At 41.3% G+C, this 20,506-nt stretch overlaps 1 protein-coding gene across 7 annotated transcripts in view; it reads left to right on the plus strand.

Moving 5' to 3' along the window:
* Cfap70 (cilia and flagella associated protein 70) overlaps positions 1-20,506 on the plus strand; it is a 77,711-nt gene that overhangs the window by 6,694 nt on the left and 50,511 nt on the right. For 6 of the 7 annotated variants that reach the window (XM_042690191.1, XM_042690194.1, XM_042690193.1 and 3 more), the window contains exons 6-14: positions 801-983; positions 3,293-3,387; positions 4,719-4,818; positions 9,768-9,902; positions 10,769-10,936; positions 11,112-11,192; positions 12,382-12,473; positions 15,902-15,962; positions 16,688-16,882. In XM_042690191.1, coding sequence (XP_042546125.1) covers positions 801-983; positions 3,293-3,387; positions 4,719-4,818; positions 9,768-9,902; positions 10,769-10,936; positions 11,112-11,192; positions 12,382-12,473; positions 15,902-15,962; positions 16,688-16,882 — 1,110 coding nt within the window. The remainder of the gene's footprint in view (positions 1-800; positions 984-3,292; positions 3,388-4,718; positions 4,819-9,767; positions 9,903-10,768; positions 10,937-11,111; positions 11,193-12,381; positions 12,474-15,901; positions 15,963-16,687; positions 16,883-20,506) is intronic. The other variant, XM_042690192.1, reaches the window with a different exon arrangement.

The raw sequence follows: 20,506 nt of genomic DNA on the forward strand, positions 1-20,506 counted from the left end.
ACATAAAATGATAGCATTTATTCAAGGAATTCATTTAAGATTGGGGATATAGTTTAGTTTGTCTAGTATGCATGCACCCTAGACTGGATCCCCAGTAAAAACACACATGCATGCTGGGTTCTGGTGGCTCAGTTTGTAATCCCAGTTACTCAGGAGGCTGAGATCTGAGGATCCTGGTTCAAAGCCAGCCCAGACAGGAAAGGCCAGTGAGACTCTTAGCTCCAATAAAACCACTCAGAAAACCAGAAGTGATGCTGTGACTCAAGTGGTAGAGTACTAGGCTTGAGGTGAAGAGCTGAGGGACAGCACCCAGGCCCAGAGTTCAACACCCCCCCCCCCCCCCCGACAAAAAAAAAACCAGAAAACAAAAAAACAAAAAACACACACAGAGGCACAGACAGAGATAAATATTTCATTTAACCAATTAGTGAGTAAATAAGTAAAATGTAAAGCATATCGAAGGAGAATTTGAAAAAGTGACTTGTAAACAAGCACAGGAATGCTTAATAAATTTGGTAATAATTCAAAACTTGTCATTATCCTAAAGCAATGAACAACTACATTCATACTGTATAAATATATTTGCATATCTGTGGGCCAGAGTAATTTGCATTGTGATAGTTTTCTATATATCACAGGATAGCAAAATAACACATAAATGATGGACCTAGGCCCTATACAAAGTCAGTCACAGAAGGGCATTTTACATAATACCATATCAATTATAATGAAAAGACACTTCAGAATTTTTTTCAAAGTCATTTACAATTTCTCCTCATAGATGGTATTTGTTTCTCTAGAAAGACTATACCATTTTATTCAAGAATGGAAATCTAAAGGTTGGAGGTGAAAGAGAACCTGTTCCCCGACCCAAAAAATGGCCTATTGCCAACATTCTAGCTCCAGGAGCAAATAACATTCCTGATGAATTCATTGTTGGTGGTCCCTATGAGGAAGAAGAAGGAGAACTCAACCATCCCGAGGTGAGAGTGAGCTGATTTTTATGATAAACTCATTGTACTGAGAAATGATAAAACATTTTATAATTTAAATATGTATATATATATATATATATATATATATATATCTGTCACTTGTAAAACTAAAACATTTACATGTCAAGGCAAAATACTTATCCAGTTCTGATGATTCTCTTTATTTCTTAAATTCAACACACAAAATACATAAAATTTGACCTTTGTTTTCCTTTTTTGCATGGTTTCTTTTGCTATAATGAAATGCCTGAGCCAATCAACTGATGAAGTGTAAAGTTTTATTTTGGTTTACAGTTTTAGAACTTCTAGCTTGGAATCAATTAACTTGTTTTGCACATGTGGCAAGGTAGTGCACCATGGCAAAGCACAGCTGCTGGCCTCATGGCTAGAAAGCAAAAGGGTCTAGGATCTGTAGTATCTTTTGAGAGCATGTCTGCTCCAACTGGAACTGTCCTATAGTACTTTTTCAATCATGGGCCTTTGGGAGAGAGTCACCATCCAAACTATAACAATAATAAAAGTTACTGTTCTCTCCTTATATTGGGGAGGAAGAAGGGAGAGGAGAAAGAAAAAATAAGAGAGAGAGTGGTAGAGAGCAAGAGCAAGCTGATACTCATTAGTGAAAACATTCAATAAAATAACTCATAAAATGAAAATTATTGAGTGTTTTCATTTTGGGCTCTACATATTTAAAAAATAGAAAAAAGGATAGCACTATTTTAAAAACACAAGTATTTTTGTCATCATTTGTTAAGTAAAAATTTATTCCTTCCTTAGATTTATATTTTAATTTAGATTAGATATTTGGATTTCATATTTTTGTCTAGATCATGAATTCCCAACCCTGGTTGCATATTGAAATTACATGGAGAAGTTTCTTTTTACCTTCCTTCCTTCCTTCCTCCTTTCCTCCCTTCCTCCCTCTGCCTCCCTCCCTCCCTCCTTCTCTCCCTCCCTCCCTCCCTCCCTTCCTCCCTTCCTCCCTTCCTTCCTTCCTTCCTTCCTCCCTTCCTCCCTTCCTCCCTTCCTTCCTTCCTTCCTTCCTTCCTTCCTTCCTTCCTTCCTTCCTTCCTTCCTTCCTTCCTTCCTTCCTTCCTTCCTTCCTTCCTTCCAACAGGTCTTACAATAGTAAGCTCAGGTTGGTTGAACTTGAGATACTTCTGCCTCAGCATCTTGAAGATTATAGTCATATTGGCCTCTGGATAGCTTTAAAACAATGACAGTGTTGAAACCCTGACCCAGATGTATTACATTAAAGTTCCCTTTTAAGGTAATACCACAGGGTGGGTATAGCCCAGTGCTAGAGTGCTTCCCTAGCATGCACTAGTCCTGAGTTTGATCTCAACTCTCTGAACACTGGAAAAATACACACACACACACACACACACACACACACAGAGGCAGGCAGAGGGTGGAAGGGAGAGGAGAGAAAGGAGGGGAGAGGAGAAGGAAGAGAGGGAGGGGGGGGCGGAGGGAGAGAGAGAGAAACAGAAACAGATCTTAAAAAGCTACAGCCAGATGCAGTGGTATGTGCCTATAGTCTAGGCTATTTGACAAGCTGAAATAAAGGATCACTTGAGCCCACACATTTAGGACCAGTGCACATAGCAAAACCCTGTCTCAAAAATAAATTCTACTACAGGGCTGGGAAGGTGGCTCAGTGGTAGAGCGCTTGCCTTGCATGCATCAGGCCCTGGGTTTGATTCCTCAGCACCACATAAGCAAAAAGAAAAAAAGCCAGAAGTGGTACTGTGGCTCAAGTGGTAGAGCGCTAGCCTTGAGCTGAAATGAGGGACAGTGCCCAGGCTCAGAGTTCAGGCCCCACGACCGGAACTCTCCCCCCCCAAAAAAAAAATACTACTACTGCTCCAAGAATTGGCAGTGTGTGGCAGGGGAAGGTGGTATTATTTTGCTTTTACACTCACATATGACTTTAATATGCATCCATGTTAAAAATCACTCATTTGAGGTTATGTGAGGGAATATTTGACACCTAGTACTGTAGTGCTATAAGGATTAGCTGAGTAAGGATTATCTTCTGTTACTACATTTTAACATGGTGATAGTAGTTGCATAATATTGTGATAAAAATCCATTCAAAGAATGCCCCACTAGGAAGTGGCACTGTGGCTCAACTGGTAGAGCGCTTGCCTTGAGCTGAATTGCTCAGGGACAGTGCCCAGGCCCAGAGTTCAAGCCCCACGACTGACAACAACAACAAAGAATGCCCCACAGATTGAGAAGGATGAACTGTGGCACACACAGAGAACAGAATTCCCTGTCTTATTACTTTACAGGACAGAGAATTTAGGAACCAAGCAGAGTGCGTGAAAAAAAGGATTGTTTGGGACTTGGAAAGTCGCTGCTACCTTGATCCTTCTGCAGCTGTCAGGTAGGAACAGAAAGGGAGTATGTCTGTGCAAGAAGACCAAAGGTGGGAAAAAGTTATCGTTAATCTCACTCATATTTAAAGTAATTTGTGATTTTCTCTTCCACTGCCTCTGTGTGAGTTAAACACTGTATTCATCTGTTAGTATCTGAGTCACTTGGTGATGGTAGCTTTGTCAAGGTGACCATTTATTGCTTTTATATTTTAAAATATTCAAGCTGGCTCATTGTACGTATATTGGCTCATGTACATAATCTGAACTACCCAAGAGGCTTAGATCTGAGGATTGCAATTTGAAACCAGCCCTGGCAGGAAAATCTGTGAGACTTTTTTTTTTTTTTTTGGTCCGGTTGTGGGGCCTGAACTCTGGCCCTGGGCGCTGTCCCTCAGCTCTTCAGCTCAAGGCTAGCGCTCTACCACTTGAGCCACAGTGCCACTTCCGGCTTTTTTTTTTTTATGTGGTGCTGAGGAATCGAACCCAGGGCCTCAGGTATGCAAGGCAAGCGCTCTACCACTGAGCCACCTTCCTAGCCCAATCTGTGAGACTTTTATCTCCAATTAATCATCAAAAAAATCAGAAGCGGCCGGGCGCTGGTGGCTCACGCCTGTAATCCTAGCTACTCAGGAGGCTGAGATCTGAGGATCTCGGTTCAAAGCCAGCCTGGGCAGGAGAGACCATGAGACTCCTATCTCCAATAAACCACCAGAAAACCAGAAGTGGCGCTGTAGCTCAAGTGGTAGAGTGCTCGCCTTGAGCTGAAGAGCTGAGGGACAACGCCCAGGTCCAGAGTTCAAGCCCCACGACCGACAAAAAAAAAAAATCAGAAGTGAAGCTGTGGCTCAAGTGGTAGAGCACTAGCCTTGAATGAAACAGCTCAGAGGCAGCCCCAGTACTCAGGATCAAGAAAAAAGAAAAATCACTAGCCTGACCAGGTATGGTGGTAATCCAGCACTTAGGAAGCTAAGAAAGGAGGACTGCAAGTTTGAAGACAGTCTGAACTGTCCTCAAAAAAATCATAAAATGTATGTATGTATGCATATATGTATGTATGTATATATTTGTATGTAAATATATATGCATATGCATGTATCCCATTACTTTCTCTTTTTTGTTTGTTACTTGGTTGTATTTTTAATCCCTGATTTTTTATTAGCATAATTTTACAATAGGGCTTTTATTGTGTTATATCTGTAAGTGCGTACAATATACTTTAACAATTCTTTTCTTATCACTCCTCCTCCTCTGTTACTTTCTAAAGAAAAACATTTCCCTTTAAACTATACTGGACCCCAGTTTTGCATATAATGCTAAAGGGATGATGCTTTATTTACAGTTTCCAAAAGCGAATTGCTGATTGCCGGCTTTGGCCTGTAGAGATCACAAGAGTTCCTCTGATTGTTGTACCCAAAGGGAAAGCTGCCAAGGCTGAAAAGGTAAACAGGTGCATTCAATATTGATAAAATTGAGCATGGTGGTGTGTGCCTGTAATCCTAGCAATTGATATAGGCTGAGGCAAGAGGTTCACTTGAGCCTAGGAGTTCAAGACTAACCTGGAGCCAGGCGCCGGTGGTTCACGCCTGTAATCCTAGCTACTCAGGAGGCTGAGATCTGAGGATTGTGGTTCAAAGCCAGCCCAGGAAAAAAAGTCCATGAGTCTCTTATCTCTGATAAACAACCAGAAAACTAGAAGTAGCGCTGTAGCTCAAGTGGTAGAACGCTAGTCTTGAGAGCTGAAGAGCTGAGGGACAGTGCTCAGGCGCAGAGTTCAAGCCCCATGACTGACCAAAAATAAAAGACTAACTTGGACAACATAGTGAGACCCAGTCTCAAGTTTTAAAAGAAGTTACATATAAGAACTGCTTGATTAGACAAACCAAACATGCTATTTTGTTTCTAATTCTGATACCAAAGGTACAGCTGTTGTTCCTTTGGTGATCATCTAGTGCTGACTTGCTCAGACTTGGTTTTAGTGCTAAAAGTCTCATTTCACAAAAAAAACCTTTGTCTCAGAAAAGCTTGAGCTTATTGGCCCCCATAATTCCCTTTTTACTAATAATTGGCTTTTTGGGAAGGGGTCATTACAGATCCTTGTACTTAGGAGGCAGGCATTCTACCATTTAAGCCACATCCCTAACCCTTTTTATTTCTGTTATTTTTGTAGTCACACTTGACTAAGACCCTCCTACCCGTACCTACCAGTGGATCTAGAATTATAAACAGGAACTACTATGCCAGCTTATTTTATTCTTAATTTACTTTATTATTGTTGTAGAGATGATTATACTTACATGACTCAGAAATGAGTACATTTCCTTTTGTACAGTGTCTCGGTGTTCCCTCATTGTTCACTGTTCCCCCGTTTTCCCCCAGTCCCTCCCTCCCATCTACACCCATGAGTTATAAAGCTTACTTTCATCAGTGTCCAGTGACCTCCACTGCTGTACCTATTCACCCCTTTTCCCTCGAGTTCTATACCCTCCCTCCAACCCTCCCAAAGGTGTACACTTGAATACGCCATACATAAGGTAAAGATGAAAGAATCATCAAAAAAATAAAAACTGAAAAAAAGAAAGAAAAAAGGTCTCTTGTTTCCATATCTTAGAGTTCGTTTTAGCATGCGTATTATTTTATATAAATACGAAGAGGCACTAATGTATTGTGCTTTTGTATTTCTCTACTAAGAGTATCTTTTGGTCTCACTGTGTGTGAATATCTAGAATCCTGTATAATTTATCATATTCCAGTATATTTTAGATCAAATTTCTGCATATCAGAGAAATGTGCCATTTGTCTCTTTGAGCTTAGTTTACCTTACTTAACATGATTTGTTCTTATTCAATCCATTTTCCTGCTAATGACATTATTTTATTCTTTCTAATGGCCATGTCAAATTCCACTGTGTATATAGGTACTACTTTTTTTCTTTTGATCCATTTATCTATTGTGGATATTCTAGCTTTTTTTTTGTTGTCAGTTGTGGGGCTTGAACTCTGGGCCTGGACACTGTCCCTGAGCTCTTCAACTCAAGGCTAGCGCTCTACCACTTGAGCCACAGCGCCAATTCCGGTTTTCTGGTGGTTAATTGGACATAAGAGTCTCTTAGACTTTCCTGCCTGGGCTGGCTTTAAACCATGATCCTCAGATCTCAGCCTCCTGAGCAGCTAAGATTACAGGAATGAGCCACCAGCACCTGGCATGGTACTTTATTTATTGACATGGGATTCTCTCTGATTTTTTTCCCTGAGTTGGCTTCAAACCACCTCTCAATCAATCTCTTCTTCCTAAGTAATGGGTTGCAAGCTTGTGCTGTCATGCCTGGTCTATTGTTCATTCTTTGAAGATACTATCTTTCCTCTTAACCCTTCAATATGGTTTTGCTATAGATAGAACCATATGAAATAGCTGTTTTTCTAGTTCAAATTGGTAATACAGTTCAACTTAATACATAAAAATACTTATTATACATTAAAAATTACTTTAGATCCATATGCAAAATGACTTAGACTACTAAGTCATGTTGTAGGCTTCATAGATATAACACTACTTTGAAACGATACAGCTTTGGTGAGTCTAGATTACATTTTCTATTGTTTTCCTGTGTGTATCTGGTCTTTCTGCTTGTGTTCAAACCCACTGAGGGTATGGATCATGTAAAAGACTGCTTTATATTTTCCACGATACCTAGCCTGACACATAGCAGGTATTTAATAAGTAGTTATTTGACTGATTTAAAAAAAATAAAAATAAAATCAGTCTGACAAAAATCAGTCAAATAAAATCAGACTGATCTTTTGCATAATAAGAATGTAATCATATCCCCTTTAGTATACACTATATCTTGTCTAACTTTCCTTAGATATCTAAGCCACATATCAGACAAACACAAACAGAACTTTAAAATGTACTGCCTACTTATTATAACAGGTGAAATCAAAGAATTTTTTAAAATTTTCTATTGAGATTAGGTGATTACATAAATTTCACGTATTTCACAGTATTGTGAAATAGTGATACTTAAAGTCACAAACACATTTTAACTTTCAGAAGGCAAAGTTTGTGAATTCTATGAGCTTTGACGATACAACTATTTCTTCCACATCAGGTGGTATTTATATTTCTTTCCTTTTGCTTAATGTAAGCTGTTCCCTCTTTCCCTCTCATTCCCTCCCTCCCTCCCATTGCTTAGTTCATTTTCATCTATGTCCAGCGCAGCTGATAGGCCCCTCTGTTGTATGTTTTCATATTTCCCTCTGATTCTGTGTCCTCCTCCTAGCTTCCCTCAGATATGCATATATGTGGTCAAGAACATGGAGTCATTTAGCAATGATACAATAAAATGAGTAGAAGTCCTTTGTTTCTCAAGTCTTGTTTACTTTGTCATATCTCCTTGCATTTTGGCTTTAGCATCCTCATATCAGGGAAACCATGTGCCATTTGTCTCTTTGCTCTTGGCTTACCTCGCTCAAAATAATTTGCTCTAGCGCCGGGCGCTGGTGGCTCACGCCTGTAATCCTAGCTACTCAGGAGGCTGAGATCTGAGGATCGCGGTTCAAAGCCAGCCCGGGCAGGAAAGACCGTGAGACTCCTATCTCCAATAAACCATCAGAAAACCGGAAGTGGCGCTGTAGCTCAAGTGGTAGAGCGCTCGCCTTGAGCTGAAGAGCTGAGGGACAGCGCCCAGGCCCAGAGTTCAAGCCCCACGACCGACAAAAAAAAAAAAAAATTTGCTCTAGTTCCATCCCGTCGGTTGAGGGCCTGAACTCAGGGTGTGGGCGCTGTCCCTGCACTCTTCAGCTCAAGGTGAGCTCTCTACCACTTGAGCCACAGCGCCACTTCTGGTTTTCTAGTGCTTTATTGGGGATAAGGGAATCACGGACCTTCCTGCCTAGGCTGGTTTTGAACTGTAATCTCAGATCTCAGCCTCCTGAGTAGCTAGGATTACAGGTGTGAGCCACCAGCACCTGGCTATTTTGTCCTTTCTAATGACTGCATAATATTCCATTGATAGGTACCACAATTTTTGGATCCACTCATTTGAGTGTGGCATCTGGGTTGTTTCCATATCTTGGCTATTGTGAACAGTGAACATGGAGGTGTATGTGTCCTTGTATCCTGTAAGCTTAGAATTAAATGTATTTTCTTTTAAAATTGATATTTGTCCCTTATAAAACTATTCTGTGGCAAACATACAACCATTTTTGTTATTAAGCTTATTATTATTGCTGTATATTAAGATTAACTTATTAACATGTTCTTTGCAAGCTCAGGTGAGATCAGGTATTGCAAAAAAACCTGGTAGACTGTCATTCACCCTTTTTCAGCTATAGCAGATATTGCTAATCAAGCAAAGCACTCTTGGTCTGAACCCAGACAAATACACAAAATCTTTTCCAACACAGCATATTCTACCAATTAATGAGAATTTAGACATAAGATCAAACCTATTGGTCATGATTAGTAAGGCTTCTTTCATTTCACATGGGTCTGTGAACCAAAACTAAGATCCAAAGCTCCTGGTTTGTTGTTATTGTTGTTGCTATTTGTATTTTTTTAAAGTAAAGAATCATTTCCTCCTAAAAGCCTATGTAACTGGCCCAAAGATATATAACTAATTAAGTAGCAGAGTTGGTTCTAAAAAACCAAAAAAGTTTTTGAAGCTGGCCACCAATGGTTCATATATATAATCCTGGCTATTCAGGAGACTGAAATCTAACAATCACAGTTCAAAGCCAGTCTGGGTAGGGAAGTCCATGAAACTTTGTGTAATTATGTATATGTGTGTACCTTTACTGGGGCTTGAACTTGGGGCCTTGGAACTGTCCCTGGGCTTTATTATTGCTCTACCATTTGAGCCACAGCTTTACTTCCAGCTTTTTGTAATAATTGGAGATTGTTTCTCTGACTTTTCCTTCATAGGCTAGCTTCAGACCTCGATTCTTAGATCTCAGCCTCCTGAGTAGCTAAGATTACGGGTGTGAGCCACCAGTACCTGGCTCAGTCCATGAGACTCTCATCTCCAATTAACCACCAAAAAGCTGGAAGTGGAGCTATGGCTCAAGTGGTAGAAGGCTAGACTGGAACAAAAAAGCTCAGTAACAGTGTTCAGGCCCTGAGTTCAAACCCAGGACTGTCTTCCTCTCTTTCCCTCTCTTCCCTGTCCCCTGTTTCTCTCTCTCTCTCTCTCTCTCTCTCTCACACACACACACACACACACACACACACAGAGGACTGTCTTCCTTTCTTTCCTTCTCTTCCCCGCCCCCTCACACACACACACACACACACACACACATACACACACACACACACACACTGAGTCTTTGAACTGTTCAATCGGAGCTTGACACTTCATGCTAACAACTCTTCATTTTGGTTCCTTTAGGCTGAAGATGAAACTCTGCTTTCATTTCACGGTGTGGCTTATGTTAATATGGTCCCATTGCTGTATCCTGGTGTGAAGAGGATTCGAGGAGCTTTTCATGTCTACCCCTACATAGACAGTGCCGTCTTTGAAAAGGTAAGGAAGAATTACATGTAAGGTTTCATCCTAGTTTATCCTTAATATATATTTGTAATGCCTAATGTAATGTGAATGCTTTGAAACTATGTACTATGTTGTTTAGGGAACTCATGAGAAAAAAAATCTATATGTTCAATCCAGTAGAAATAATATTAAAATATTTCAAACCGATGGTTGATTGAGTTCACCGGATATGGAAGGTCAGCTCTGTGTGTGTGTGTGTGTGTGTGTGTGTGTGTGTGTGTGTGTGTGTGTGTGTGTGTGTGAGAGAGAGAGAGAGAGAGAGAGAGAGAGAGAGAGAGGACATTTCTTCACAATAATTTTTAAATACCTAAAAAAATTGGAGAGGAGTATTTGAAGAAATAAAGAGGTTGTCAAATCATCTCTACTCAAAAAGTAGTTACACTCCTGAAATGGAGCAAATGTGAGAACAGATTGAAGTGTGAACAGTACGAAAGGCTGAGGAATGTGAGGCATCCGCCCAGGGCCTCCCTATATTTGGTCTTCCACCTTTAGCTCAGCCATACTTCCAGGGCACAATAAGCTATAAGGATCAACAGCTGTGCCGCCAGTCAGCGAAGGTTCACACAATTTGGAGTCAGGGTTGAAATGATGATCTTGGTGGAGGGCAATTGATTTGCTTGGTTCCAAAGAGAATGCCTAAAGAATTAGCTGAAATGAGGAAATAATGCTTGATGTTCGGCATGTGGTATACATATGCAATCTCAGCACTTGGGAGGTGGAGGTAGGAAGATTAAGAGTGTAAAGCCAGCCCTTTTATGATTTTACAGTGTTGAATTTATGATGCTTTTAAGTATATTTCACTGGCCTATGCCTCATTGCATTTTTTTGTTTCTTTTCAGACCAAATGTTTATTTAGCTTGTTCCGAGACACTGGCCATCATAATATGATTCACAATAATAAAGGAGGAATTAATTCTCCACTGTCCAAACCAGTTGCTAAGAATCTGAAAGAAGATAAAACAGTGAAAGAAAAAGATATAGATGGAAAGCCTAGACTTACAGATATGGTATGTTCTTGAGAAGATGATTTTGTGTGTTTTTAGGTGGGTCAGAGTCTTGCGCTGATTTATTATTTGGTGAATTATCTCTGTATGTGTTGCTTTTAGGTGCAATGTAGTAATAATTGCTTCTGCCATTATGACGATAATATAATAATCCAATTTTGCGTTCATTTTCTTTCAGCAAGCACCTAGTCTAAGATCTCAGAGCTCAGATACTCCTTTGGAAGGTGAAACCCCTGTAACCCACAATCCAGAAGGCCAGGTAATATTCATAAGATTTTAGAAAATTAAACCGAAACTTCATCAGCCTTTTACTGATAAGACAGCCATTGTGGAAAATGCTCAGAGCAGAGTATCAGAGTTATCATCCCATGTTTGCCCATGACTAGTTTATGATCTTGACAAATTTGTCTTTTTGAGACTCTATAAAGTGACCATGTACCAGATTAGCTATGAGGTCTTTTCTGAAAGCATGAATTGTACATCTTTTATTAACTCTCTACACTAAACTCCATGAGGGATGCAAAGATGCATCACCTTATTCATCTGCCCCAGGGAAGCTCATGTACCTGTAGGACAGACAGACTCATATTTCACTTGCTACAATACTAAATGCCATAATAGAGGTGCAATATATTGTAAGCACATAACTCCATGTAGACTGAGAGGAGACAAAGACTAACACAGTTAGGATAGAGCAGTCTCAGGGAAAGCTTTATGAAAGAGATGCTAACCAAACAGGTAGTGAAAAAGAGAGCCCTTTGCCAGAAGAAGATGGAGAGAGAGGCAGTGAAGAGCTTGAGTGAAAGAACAGAGAAAATGTACAAGAGCAGACTTTAAGTGTATCAGTCAAGTCAGCTGGGAAGTAAAGGTTTCTGCAGGACCTATGAAAGGTTGATGGAAGGAAGAATGACACTCATTTCAAACAGTTCCATGAAAAGTATTATGAATAAGTTTGAAAGGACTTGAACTCAAGTGAAAGTTTCCAAAAATAAAGTGAAAATCTCAGCTGGGCACTGGTGGGTCATGCTACTCAGGAGGCTGAGATCTGAGAATCTCAGATCTCAGATCTTTGAACTGAAGTTCAAAGCCAGCCCAGGCAGGAAGGTCTGTGAGACTCTCATCTCCAATAAACCACCAGAAAACTGGAAGGGGAGCTGTGGCTCAAAGTGATAGAATACTAGCTTTGAGTAAAAGAAATCATGGAGAATGTCCAGGCCCTGACTTCAAACCAAATAAATATGTGAAAAGCCTTTCCTCCAAGAGATAACCATTACTACTCTATTTCCTCCCTAAATATTTTTCTATCTAAAAACTCTTTAACAGTTGATATTATACTTTATGTATTTGTTGTATATGTATTTTTCTTTGCCTATTGTGAGTGCTGTCTTACTTTTTTCATACATATCTTTTTCCTTGGAAATAACAAATGAGAAAATATGTCTTTACAGCAATATCTAGAAGCAGGGACATACATTGTGTTGGAGATTGAGCTGGACAAAGCCTTGGTTCCAAAGCGAATGCCTGAAGAATTAGCTGAAAGGTAAGTAGGAATCATCCTCACACTGTTTTGCACAGGCACTTAGATGTAAATGATAAGAGCTCAATCACAAATGTAGTTTCTTCTAGCCTAAGCAGCACTTTTCTGTTGTTGTTGTTGTTGTTGTTGGTAGATGAAATATCCCTTGTTATTATTGTTTTCTCATCACAAAAGTTGATTATAAAATTTTTTTAGAAAATTGAGATGAGGGGGGCTGGGAAGGTGGCTCAGTGGTAGAGCGCTTGCCTTGCATGCCTGAGGCCCTGGGTTTGATTCCTCAGCACCACATAAAGCAAAATGAAAAAAGCCGGAAGTGGCGCTATGGCTCAAGTGGTAGAGCGCTAGCCTGGAGCTGAAGAGCTGAGGGACAGCGCCCAAGCCCAGAGTTCAGGCCCCACGACCGGACCAAAAAAAAAAAAAAAAAGAAAATTGAGATGAGGGGCTGGGAATGTGGCTTAGTTAGCCCTGGATTTGATTCCTCAGTACCACATAAACAGAAAACGCTAGAAGTGGTGCTGTGGCTCAAGTGGTAGAGCACTAGCCTTGAGCATAGACTGGCTTAAGGACAGAGCCCAGGCTCTGAGTTCAAGCCCCAGGATCAGCAAAAAAAAAGAAAGAAAAGAAAAGAGAAAAGAAAAAGAAAGAAAGAAAGACAATTAAGATGAGCAAAAATGTATTTCTATTCATCTTGTGATAAGCACTTTTTGTGTGTGTTTGTGTGTGTGCTGGTCCCAAGGCTTCAACTCAGGGTCTGGGACCTGTCCCTAAGCTTGTTTTGCTCAAGGCTAGTACTACTTGAGCCACAGCTCTATTTCCAGATTTTGTAGTAATTAATTGGCGATAAGAGTTTCGTGAGCTGGGTGCCAGTGGCGCATACCTGTAATCCTAGCTACTCAGGAGGCTGAGATCTGAAGGTCATGGTTCAAAGCCAGCCCAGACAGAAAAGTCCCTGTGAGACTCTTTTTTTTTTTTTTTTTGGGTCTAGTTCTGGGGCTTGAACTCTGGGCCCGGGCGCTGTCCCTCAGCTCTTCAGCTCAAGGCTAGCACTCTACCACTTGAGCCACAGCGCCACTTCTGGCTTTTTTCTTTTTGCTTATGTGGTGCTGAGGAATCGAACCCAGGGCCTCAGGCATGCAAGGCAAGTGCTCTACCACTGAGCCACCTTCCCAGCCCCCCCCCCTCCGTGAGACTCTTATCTCTAATTAACCACTCAAACTGGAAGTGAAGCTATAGCTCAAAGTGGTTAAGTGCTAGCTTTGAGCAAAAGAGCTCAGGGACAGCACCCAGACCATGAGTTCAAGTCTCGTAACTAAACAAAAATGTATATGGACTTTCCTGCTTTGGCTGGCTTTAAACCATGATCCTCAGATCTCAGCCTCCTGAATAGCTAGGATTATAGGTATATGCCACTGATGCCCAGCTGTGATAACCACTTTTACCTTAGTGTCTGTCCTTCTGAAATTATTTTAAAACCTCTGTAATACACATTCACATAGACATACACATCATCCCATCACACATACATAAACATAATTCTTAACTTTTCATACTCTGTCACCATGACCTCTGTCATCACTTTTTCAGTCCATCCAAATTCCCTGGCTGTTTCACTATTCCTCACACATGCTAGGCATATTCTTATAGTAAAATGTTTATACTTACTGTTCCTAAGCCTAAAATACCTTTTCCCTAATCTCTGTATGGTTTGCTTCTGTGCCTTCATGTCTTTTTCTCAAATGGTATCATCTCAGTGAGTCCTTCCCACTCTACCAGCCCCCAAACCCAACAGAGTCTGTCTGTCTCTCTTTACTATTTTTCTCTGTAACACATACCCCTACCACATAATCTTTTTTTAAAAAATTGGTCATGGGACTTGAACTCTGGGCCTGGGCGCTGTCCCTCAGCTCTTCAGCTCAAGGTGAGTGCTCTACCACTTGAGTCACAATGCCACTTCTGGTTTTCTGGGGGTTAGAAGGGCTGGGATAGCCGGGTGCCGGTGGCTCACGCCTGTAATCCTAGCTACTCAGGAGGCTGAGATCTGAGGATCTCGGTTCAAAGCCAGCCCGGGCAAGAAAGACCGTGAGACTCCTATCTCCAATAAACCACCAGAAAACCGGAAGTGGCGCTGTAGCTCAAGTGGTAGAGCGCTCGGCTTGAGCTGAAGAGCTGAGGGACAGCACCCAGGCCCAGAGTTCAAGCCCCACGGCCGACAAAAAAAAAAGAAGGGCTGGGATAGTGGCTCAGTGGTAGAGTGCTTGTTTTGCATGAATGAGGCCCTGGGTTCGATCCTTACCATTACATAAGCAAAAAAAGCCAGAAGTGGTGCTGTGGCTCAAGTGGTAGAGTGTTAGCCTTGAGCTGAAGAGCTGAGAGACAGCGCCGGGGCCCAGAGTTCAGGTCCTACAACCGGCAAAAAAAAAAAGAATCTTGGACTTTCCTGCCTGGGCTGGCTTTGAACTGCGACCCTCAGATCTCAGCTTCCTGAGTAGCTAGGATTATAGGTGCGAGCCACTGGTGCCTGGCTCACATTAATCTTCTGTATCCTTTTTATCTTTCTTTCCCTATTAGAAAGTCCATGAGAGCAAGGTTTTTGTCTATAGTTCTTAATGTTCTATCCTCAGAGCTAACAAAGTACCCGATGGACAATGGGCCTTTGGTAGATATTGCAAATGAGTAAATCACCTCATTGAGGGAGGAAAGCAGGAGCCTGAACAACCAAGTTGGAATGAGATATTTTGCTGCTTGTTATTTCATACCCTTAAATTTTTAATTATATGGACTAAAATAAATGAGATTAACATTATGAACAGAAATGTATAATTACATAGGATCTATTAAGAAAAATTGAGTTTGTGGGGTTGGTTGCAGACATCAGCAAAATACATGTTAGCAGGAATCTGAAACCATAAGGACAGACTTGTGGCTTATTCCTCATAAGTTCCCATAAAGCCATCTCTATAGGGAAAGCAGAACTTTTATCCTAAGTAGTTTGACAGTATCAAAATGTTCTCACTTTAAGTCTGATAGCATTATTGTAATTTGTAAATGAGGATCGAGTGTACACTTCATCCTACAAGAAAAGAAAGACTTTTACTTGCTTATGCCATCAGGGTTCCAGATCTGTGTGCTTTCAGAAACTGCTGAGGGCCTTCATTGCTTTCCAAGCCCTTGGTGAAATGCCCATTTGTGCACATTGAAAAATCAAACAAAGCTGGTCATTGTAAAGCCAGAGCTCAAATGAGCCAAAGGTATAATGCAGATTCTGAGTAGCTGCTTTCTAGCTCCCTTGCTACAGTCCATAGTCACCTACTTTGCTGTGTTCACATGAGAAAATAGAATGGTGCTTGTCCTCCTTCACAGACTCTTTGCAGGCAGGATGTAATACAAATCAGCAAATAATCAAGTATTATCTGTATTTTTTTCTGATACAGGGTTAAGGAAATGATTCCTCCAAGGCCACCTCTTACCCGTCGGAGAGGAGGAGCTCAGAAGGCAAGTATGAAAGCGAGGATGAAACTATAAGAAAGAAGATGCTCAGTGCATTTGAAAATGGTGTGGACTCTTTAATATGCATTCCAGAACTTGTTTTGAGTTCTCACACATTTTCATTCTCAGTTCCACTTGTGATCAGTGGCATGCAATGAATAACATACAATGTCTAGTCTTTGGCTGGTGCTCTCTGTGCTCAGAGGAGATGGACAATTTATATCTAAGATACTATTGAATATAAAATTTAATCCAGCTGGAGGCATGGCTCAAGTGGTAGAGTGCTTACCTAATTAGCACCAGTATCACCAAACAAAAAATTAAGTCCTGGAGATATGGTTCAAGTAGTAGAACATTCGTCTAGAATTGCAAGACCTAGATTCAATCCCCAAATACCACAAATAGAAATCTTAATCCAGTTTTAAATTTCTAATACATGGTCTATCTGTACATATTCGAGGGTTTTTTCCTCCTGATACTGGGTCTTAGGGCTTCATACTCTTGCTTATTTTTTTTTGCACACAGCTGACACTCTACCACTTGAACTACATTTTCACTTCTGGATTATTGCTAGTTAGTTAGAGACAAGAGTCTCTTGGATTTATCTGCTCAGGCTGGATCCAAATTGCAATTCTCAGATTTAAATCTCTAGAGTAGCTTTAATTAAAGGTATAAATCACTGGCTCCTGGCTCTTTGAGTCTTCTGTACCGGACATTTGATATTTTTCTAGGCAGTGAATGACTACCACTTGCAGATCAAGAACATTTCTAAAGCCATTCTGGATGAGTACCACAGAATGTTTGGGAAAGAAGTGGCTAAACTGGAGCATGAAATCGACACTGAAACCCTGGAAGAGCAGAAGTGCCAGCTCAACTATGAACTTAATTGTTCTGGAAAGTACTTTGCTTTCAAAGAACAACTCAAGGTAGAACTTTCATTTAATTATTATAAGAGGGTTTTTTTGGGGGAGGGCAGTCTGTTGTGGGGTTTAACTCAGGGCCTGAACTCTGTCCTTGAGCCTCTTTGTGCTCAGGGCTAATGCTCTACCACTTGACCCACAGCACCACTTCTGTTTTTTGAGTGATTAATTGTAGATAAGAGTCTCTCGGGGGACTTTTCTGTCTGGGCTGGCTTTGAACCATGATCCTTAGATCTTAGCCTCCTGAGTAGCTAAGATTACAGGTGTGAGCCAGTGGCACCTGGTATTATAAGAGTTTTTATGGATCAACTTCTCTACAGATCCACTTAACGATTTTTTTCTCTGATTGTGTTCAGTTACATTTTCTTTTTTTTGGGGGGGGGGTTCCGGTCGTGGGTCCTGAACTCTGAGCCTGGGCACTGTCCCTCAGCTCCTCAGCTCAAGACTAGTGCTCTACCACTTGAGCCACAGCGCCACTTCCGGCTTTTTTCTTTTTGCCTATGTGGTGCTGAGGAATCGAACCAGGGCCTCAGGCATGCAAGGCAAGTGCTCTACCACTGAGCCACCTTCCCAGCCCTCAGTTACATTTTCTGTAATAAATGTCAGTAGAAGATGAGCACTGGTGACCCACACCTGTAATCCTATCAACTCAAAGGCTGAGATCTGAGAATAGCAGTTTGATGCCATCCAGTGCAGGAAAGTCCAGGAGACTCTTATCTCCAATTAACTACCAGAGAACTGGAAGTGGCACCATGGCTAATATGGTAGAGTGCTAGCCTTGAGCCAAAGAAGCTCAAAGAGAACGCCCAGAACCTGAGTTCAAACCACAGCACCAGCATAAAAAAAATAGTCTCCAACAATCTCACATGCACAATGGATACTAAGCTAGTATAAGACTATAGAAATAGATCTTCTACTGGCATTTTGTTTTTGTCAGTCAAGGGGCTTGAACTTAGGGTCTGGGAGCTGTCCTTGAGCTATTCTACTCAGGACTAGTGCTCTACCACTTTGAGACACAGAGCCACTTCTGGCCTTTTCTGAGTAGTGTATTGGAGATAAGAGTCTCATGGAGTTTCCTGCCTGGACTCATTTTGAACCCAATCCTCAGATCTCAGCCTCCTGAATAGCTGAGATTATAGTCCTGAGCCACCAGTGCCCAGCTGGAGACTAATTCTTCACTTGAGGTGAGGCTAGACTTTGAACAGATTTCATGTTCCTCTGGAGGCAGAAACTCTGTTACTGACTGTAACTACTTCTACCTCCTATTCAAACCTCTCCTTATCCATAGAGGCACTAAGATTTGAGAACTAGTGCCTGGTTTTTGTTTGATTTTGTTTTGTTTTGGTGGTACTTGTGTTTGAACGGAGAGACTTGCACTTTTTTCTTTCTGGTCCTAGGGCTTGAACTCTGGGCCTGGGCACTGTCCCTAAAGCTCCTTTTTTTGCTGAAGACTAGCACTGTACCACTTGAGCCACAATGCTACTTCCAGCTTTTTCTGTGATTAATTGGAGATAATATTAACATTATCCTAATGTAGGTCATTATGATGCATGGAAGGTACTTACTATAAAACTTAGCAATAATGGTAGTTTAGAAAGAAAAAAAAAGTGCCGGGCGCTGGTGGCTCACGCCTGTAATCCTAGCTACTCAGGAGGCTGAGATCTGAGGATTGCGGTTCAAAGCCAGCCCGGGCAGGAAAGACTGTGAGACTCCTATCTCCAATAAACCACCAGAAAACCAGAAGTGGCACTGTAGCTCAAGTGGTAGAGCGCTCGCCTTGAGCTGAGGAGCTGAAGGACAGCGCGCAGGCCCAGAGTTCAAGCTCCACGACCGACCAAAAAAAAAAAAAAAGAAAGAAAAAAAAAGTTTCTTGGTCATCCCAACTTCCAATATCTATACATTATACATTATCTCCGTTTATCTGTGCAGTCTCAAGATCCTCAGGAGATGTCTTAACACTGCATAATACTGAATCCTATGTTTATAGTGTTTTCTCCTCTGCATGCAAATCTATGACTTTTTTACTTAAATGAAGCAATTTTGGGGGTCTCTTTGGATTATGCAAATTGCTGACATCATTACTCTCATGCTTGGTGCCTCTAGAAAATAAAATAAAGTTTAAACATGAGCACTGTGACACATGATGATCTGATAACAAGATGGTTACTATGATGAATGGATGGGTAGCGCATACATATGGACATAAGGAGCCAAGAAACAAACTATGGCTGGGGCAAGATGGAGTGAGGCAATGTAAGATTTTATCCCATTATTCCAAATAGTGTGCAACTTAAAACATAGGGATTTATTTGTGGAATTTTCCACTTGTTTTCAGACTGCAGTTAACCATAGATAACTGCAGATAAAGAAGAGCAACTAGGGCTGGGAAGGTGGCTCAGTGGTAGAGTGCTTGCCCTTCATGCATGAGGCCCTGAGTTCAATTCCTCAGCACAACATACACAGAAAAAGTCAGAAGTGGACACTGTAGCTCAAGTGGTAGAGCACTTACCTTGAGTTAAAGCTCAGGGACAGCATCCAGGCCCAGAGTTCAAGTTCCACCACCAGAAAAAAAGGGGGGAGCAACTATATTTCTGTCTTGTTTTAATCTTTTATTTCTGCTTTCTTTTCTTGGCTTTTCAACCGTCAATCAATCAATCAATTTATTTATTTATTTAGTCGGTTGTGGGGCTTGAACTCAAGGCATGGGTGCTGTCCTTGAGCTCTTTTGGTCAAGGCTAGTGTTCTACCATTTTGAGCCACATTCCACTTCCAGTTTTCTGTTGGTTAATTGGAGATAAGAGTCTCATGGACTTTCCTGCCTGCGCTGAGTAGCTAGGCTTATAGGTTGAGCCACCAGGACCCAGCCTCAATCAATTTTCAGAGTAAAATAACACCTGAGCCATATATCCACTTAACAAAGTATAATGTATGAGGTTGGACATTAGCAGCATTCAAAATGGAATTCCATTCTCTGGACTCTAGACACGTCTTCTTACTTTTTCATTGTTATTATAAAGGTGATGTACAGAGGGGTTACAGTTACATAAGTTAGGTAAAGAATATATTTCTTTTGGACAATGTCCACCCCCCACTTCCCTTACACTCTCCCAGTGTTTCTTTTTTTTTGTTTTTTGTTTTTTGGGTCCGGTCATGGGGCCTGAACTCTGGGCCTGGGCGCTGTCTCTCAGCTCTTCAGCTCAAGGCTAGCACTCTACCACTTGAGCCACAGCGCCACTTCTGGCTTTTTTCTTTTTGCTTATGTGGTGCTGAGGAATCGAACCCAGGGCCTCTGGCATGCAAGGCATGCGCTTTACCACTGAGCCACCTTCCCAGCCCGTCTCCCAGTGTTTCTTTCCAGGTCTTCCTTCATGAACCACATAGCCACTATGAGAGAAAGCATAAACCTGCTAAGATTGTCTTCAAGTGTTGGCCTCTCTTCTCTTGGTGTGAATTCTGCATTGTCCCTATTAGTGATGATGGTAGCATCAGGAAGAAATCCTGCTGAGTCTGTTGAAGGAGCTCTAGGGAACTACTAGTCTAGCTGTCATCAGGCAAAAGACTAATCATTATCAGAATTTTTTTTTGTTGGGGGAGGGGAGCCTAAAACCAAAAGACCTAGGGAAACCTGGT

Source organism: Dipodomys spectabilis, unplaced genomic scaffold (genome assembly GCF_019054845.1).
Source record: "Dipodomys spectabilis isolate Male_0828 unplaced genomic scaffold, ASM1905484v1 ptg000136l, whole genome shotgun sequence".
NCBI lineage: Eukaryota > Metazoa > Chordata > Mammalia > Rodentia > Heteromyidae > Dipodomys > Dipodomys spectabilis.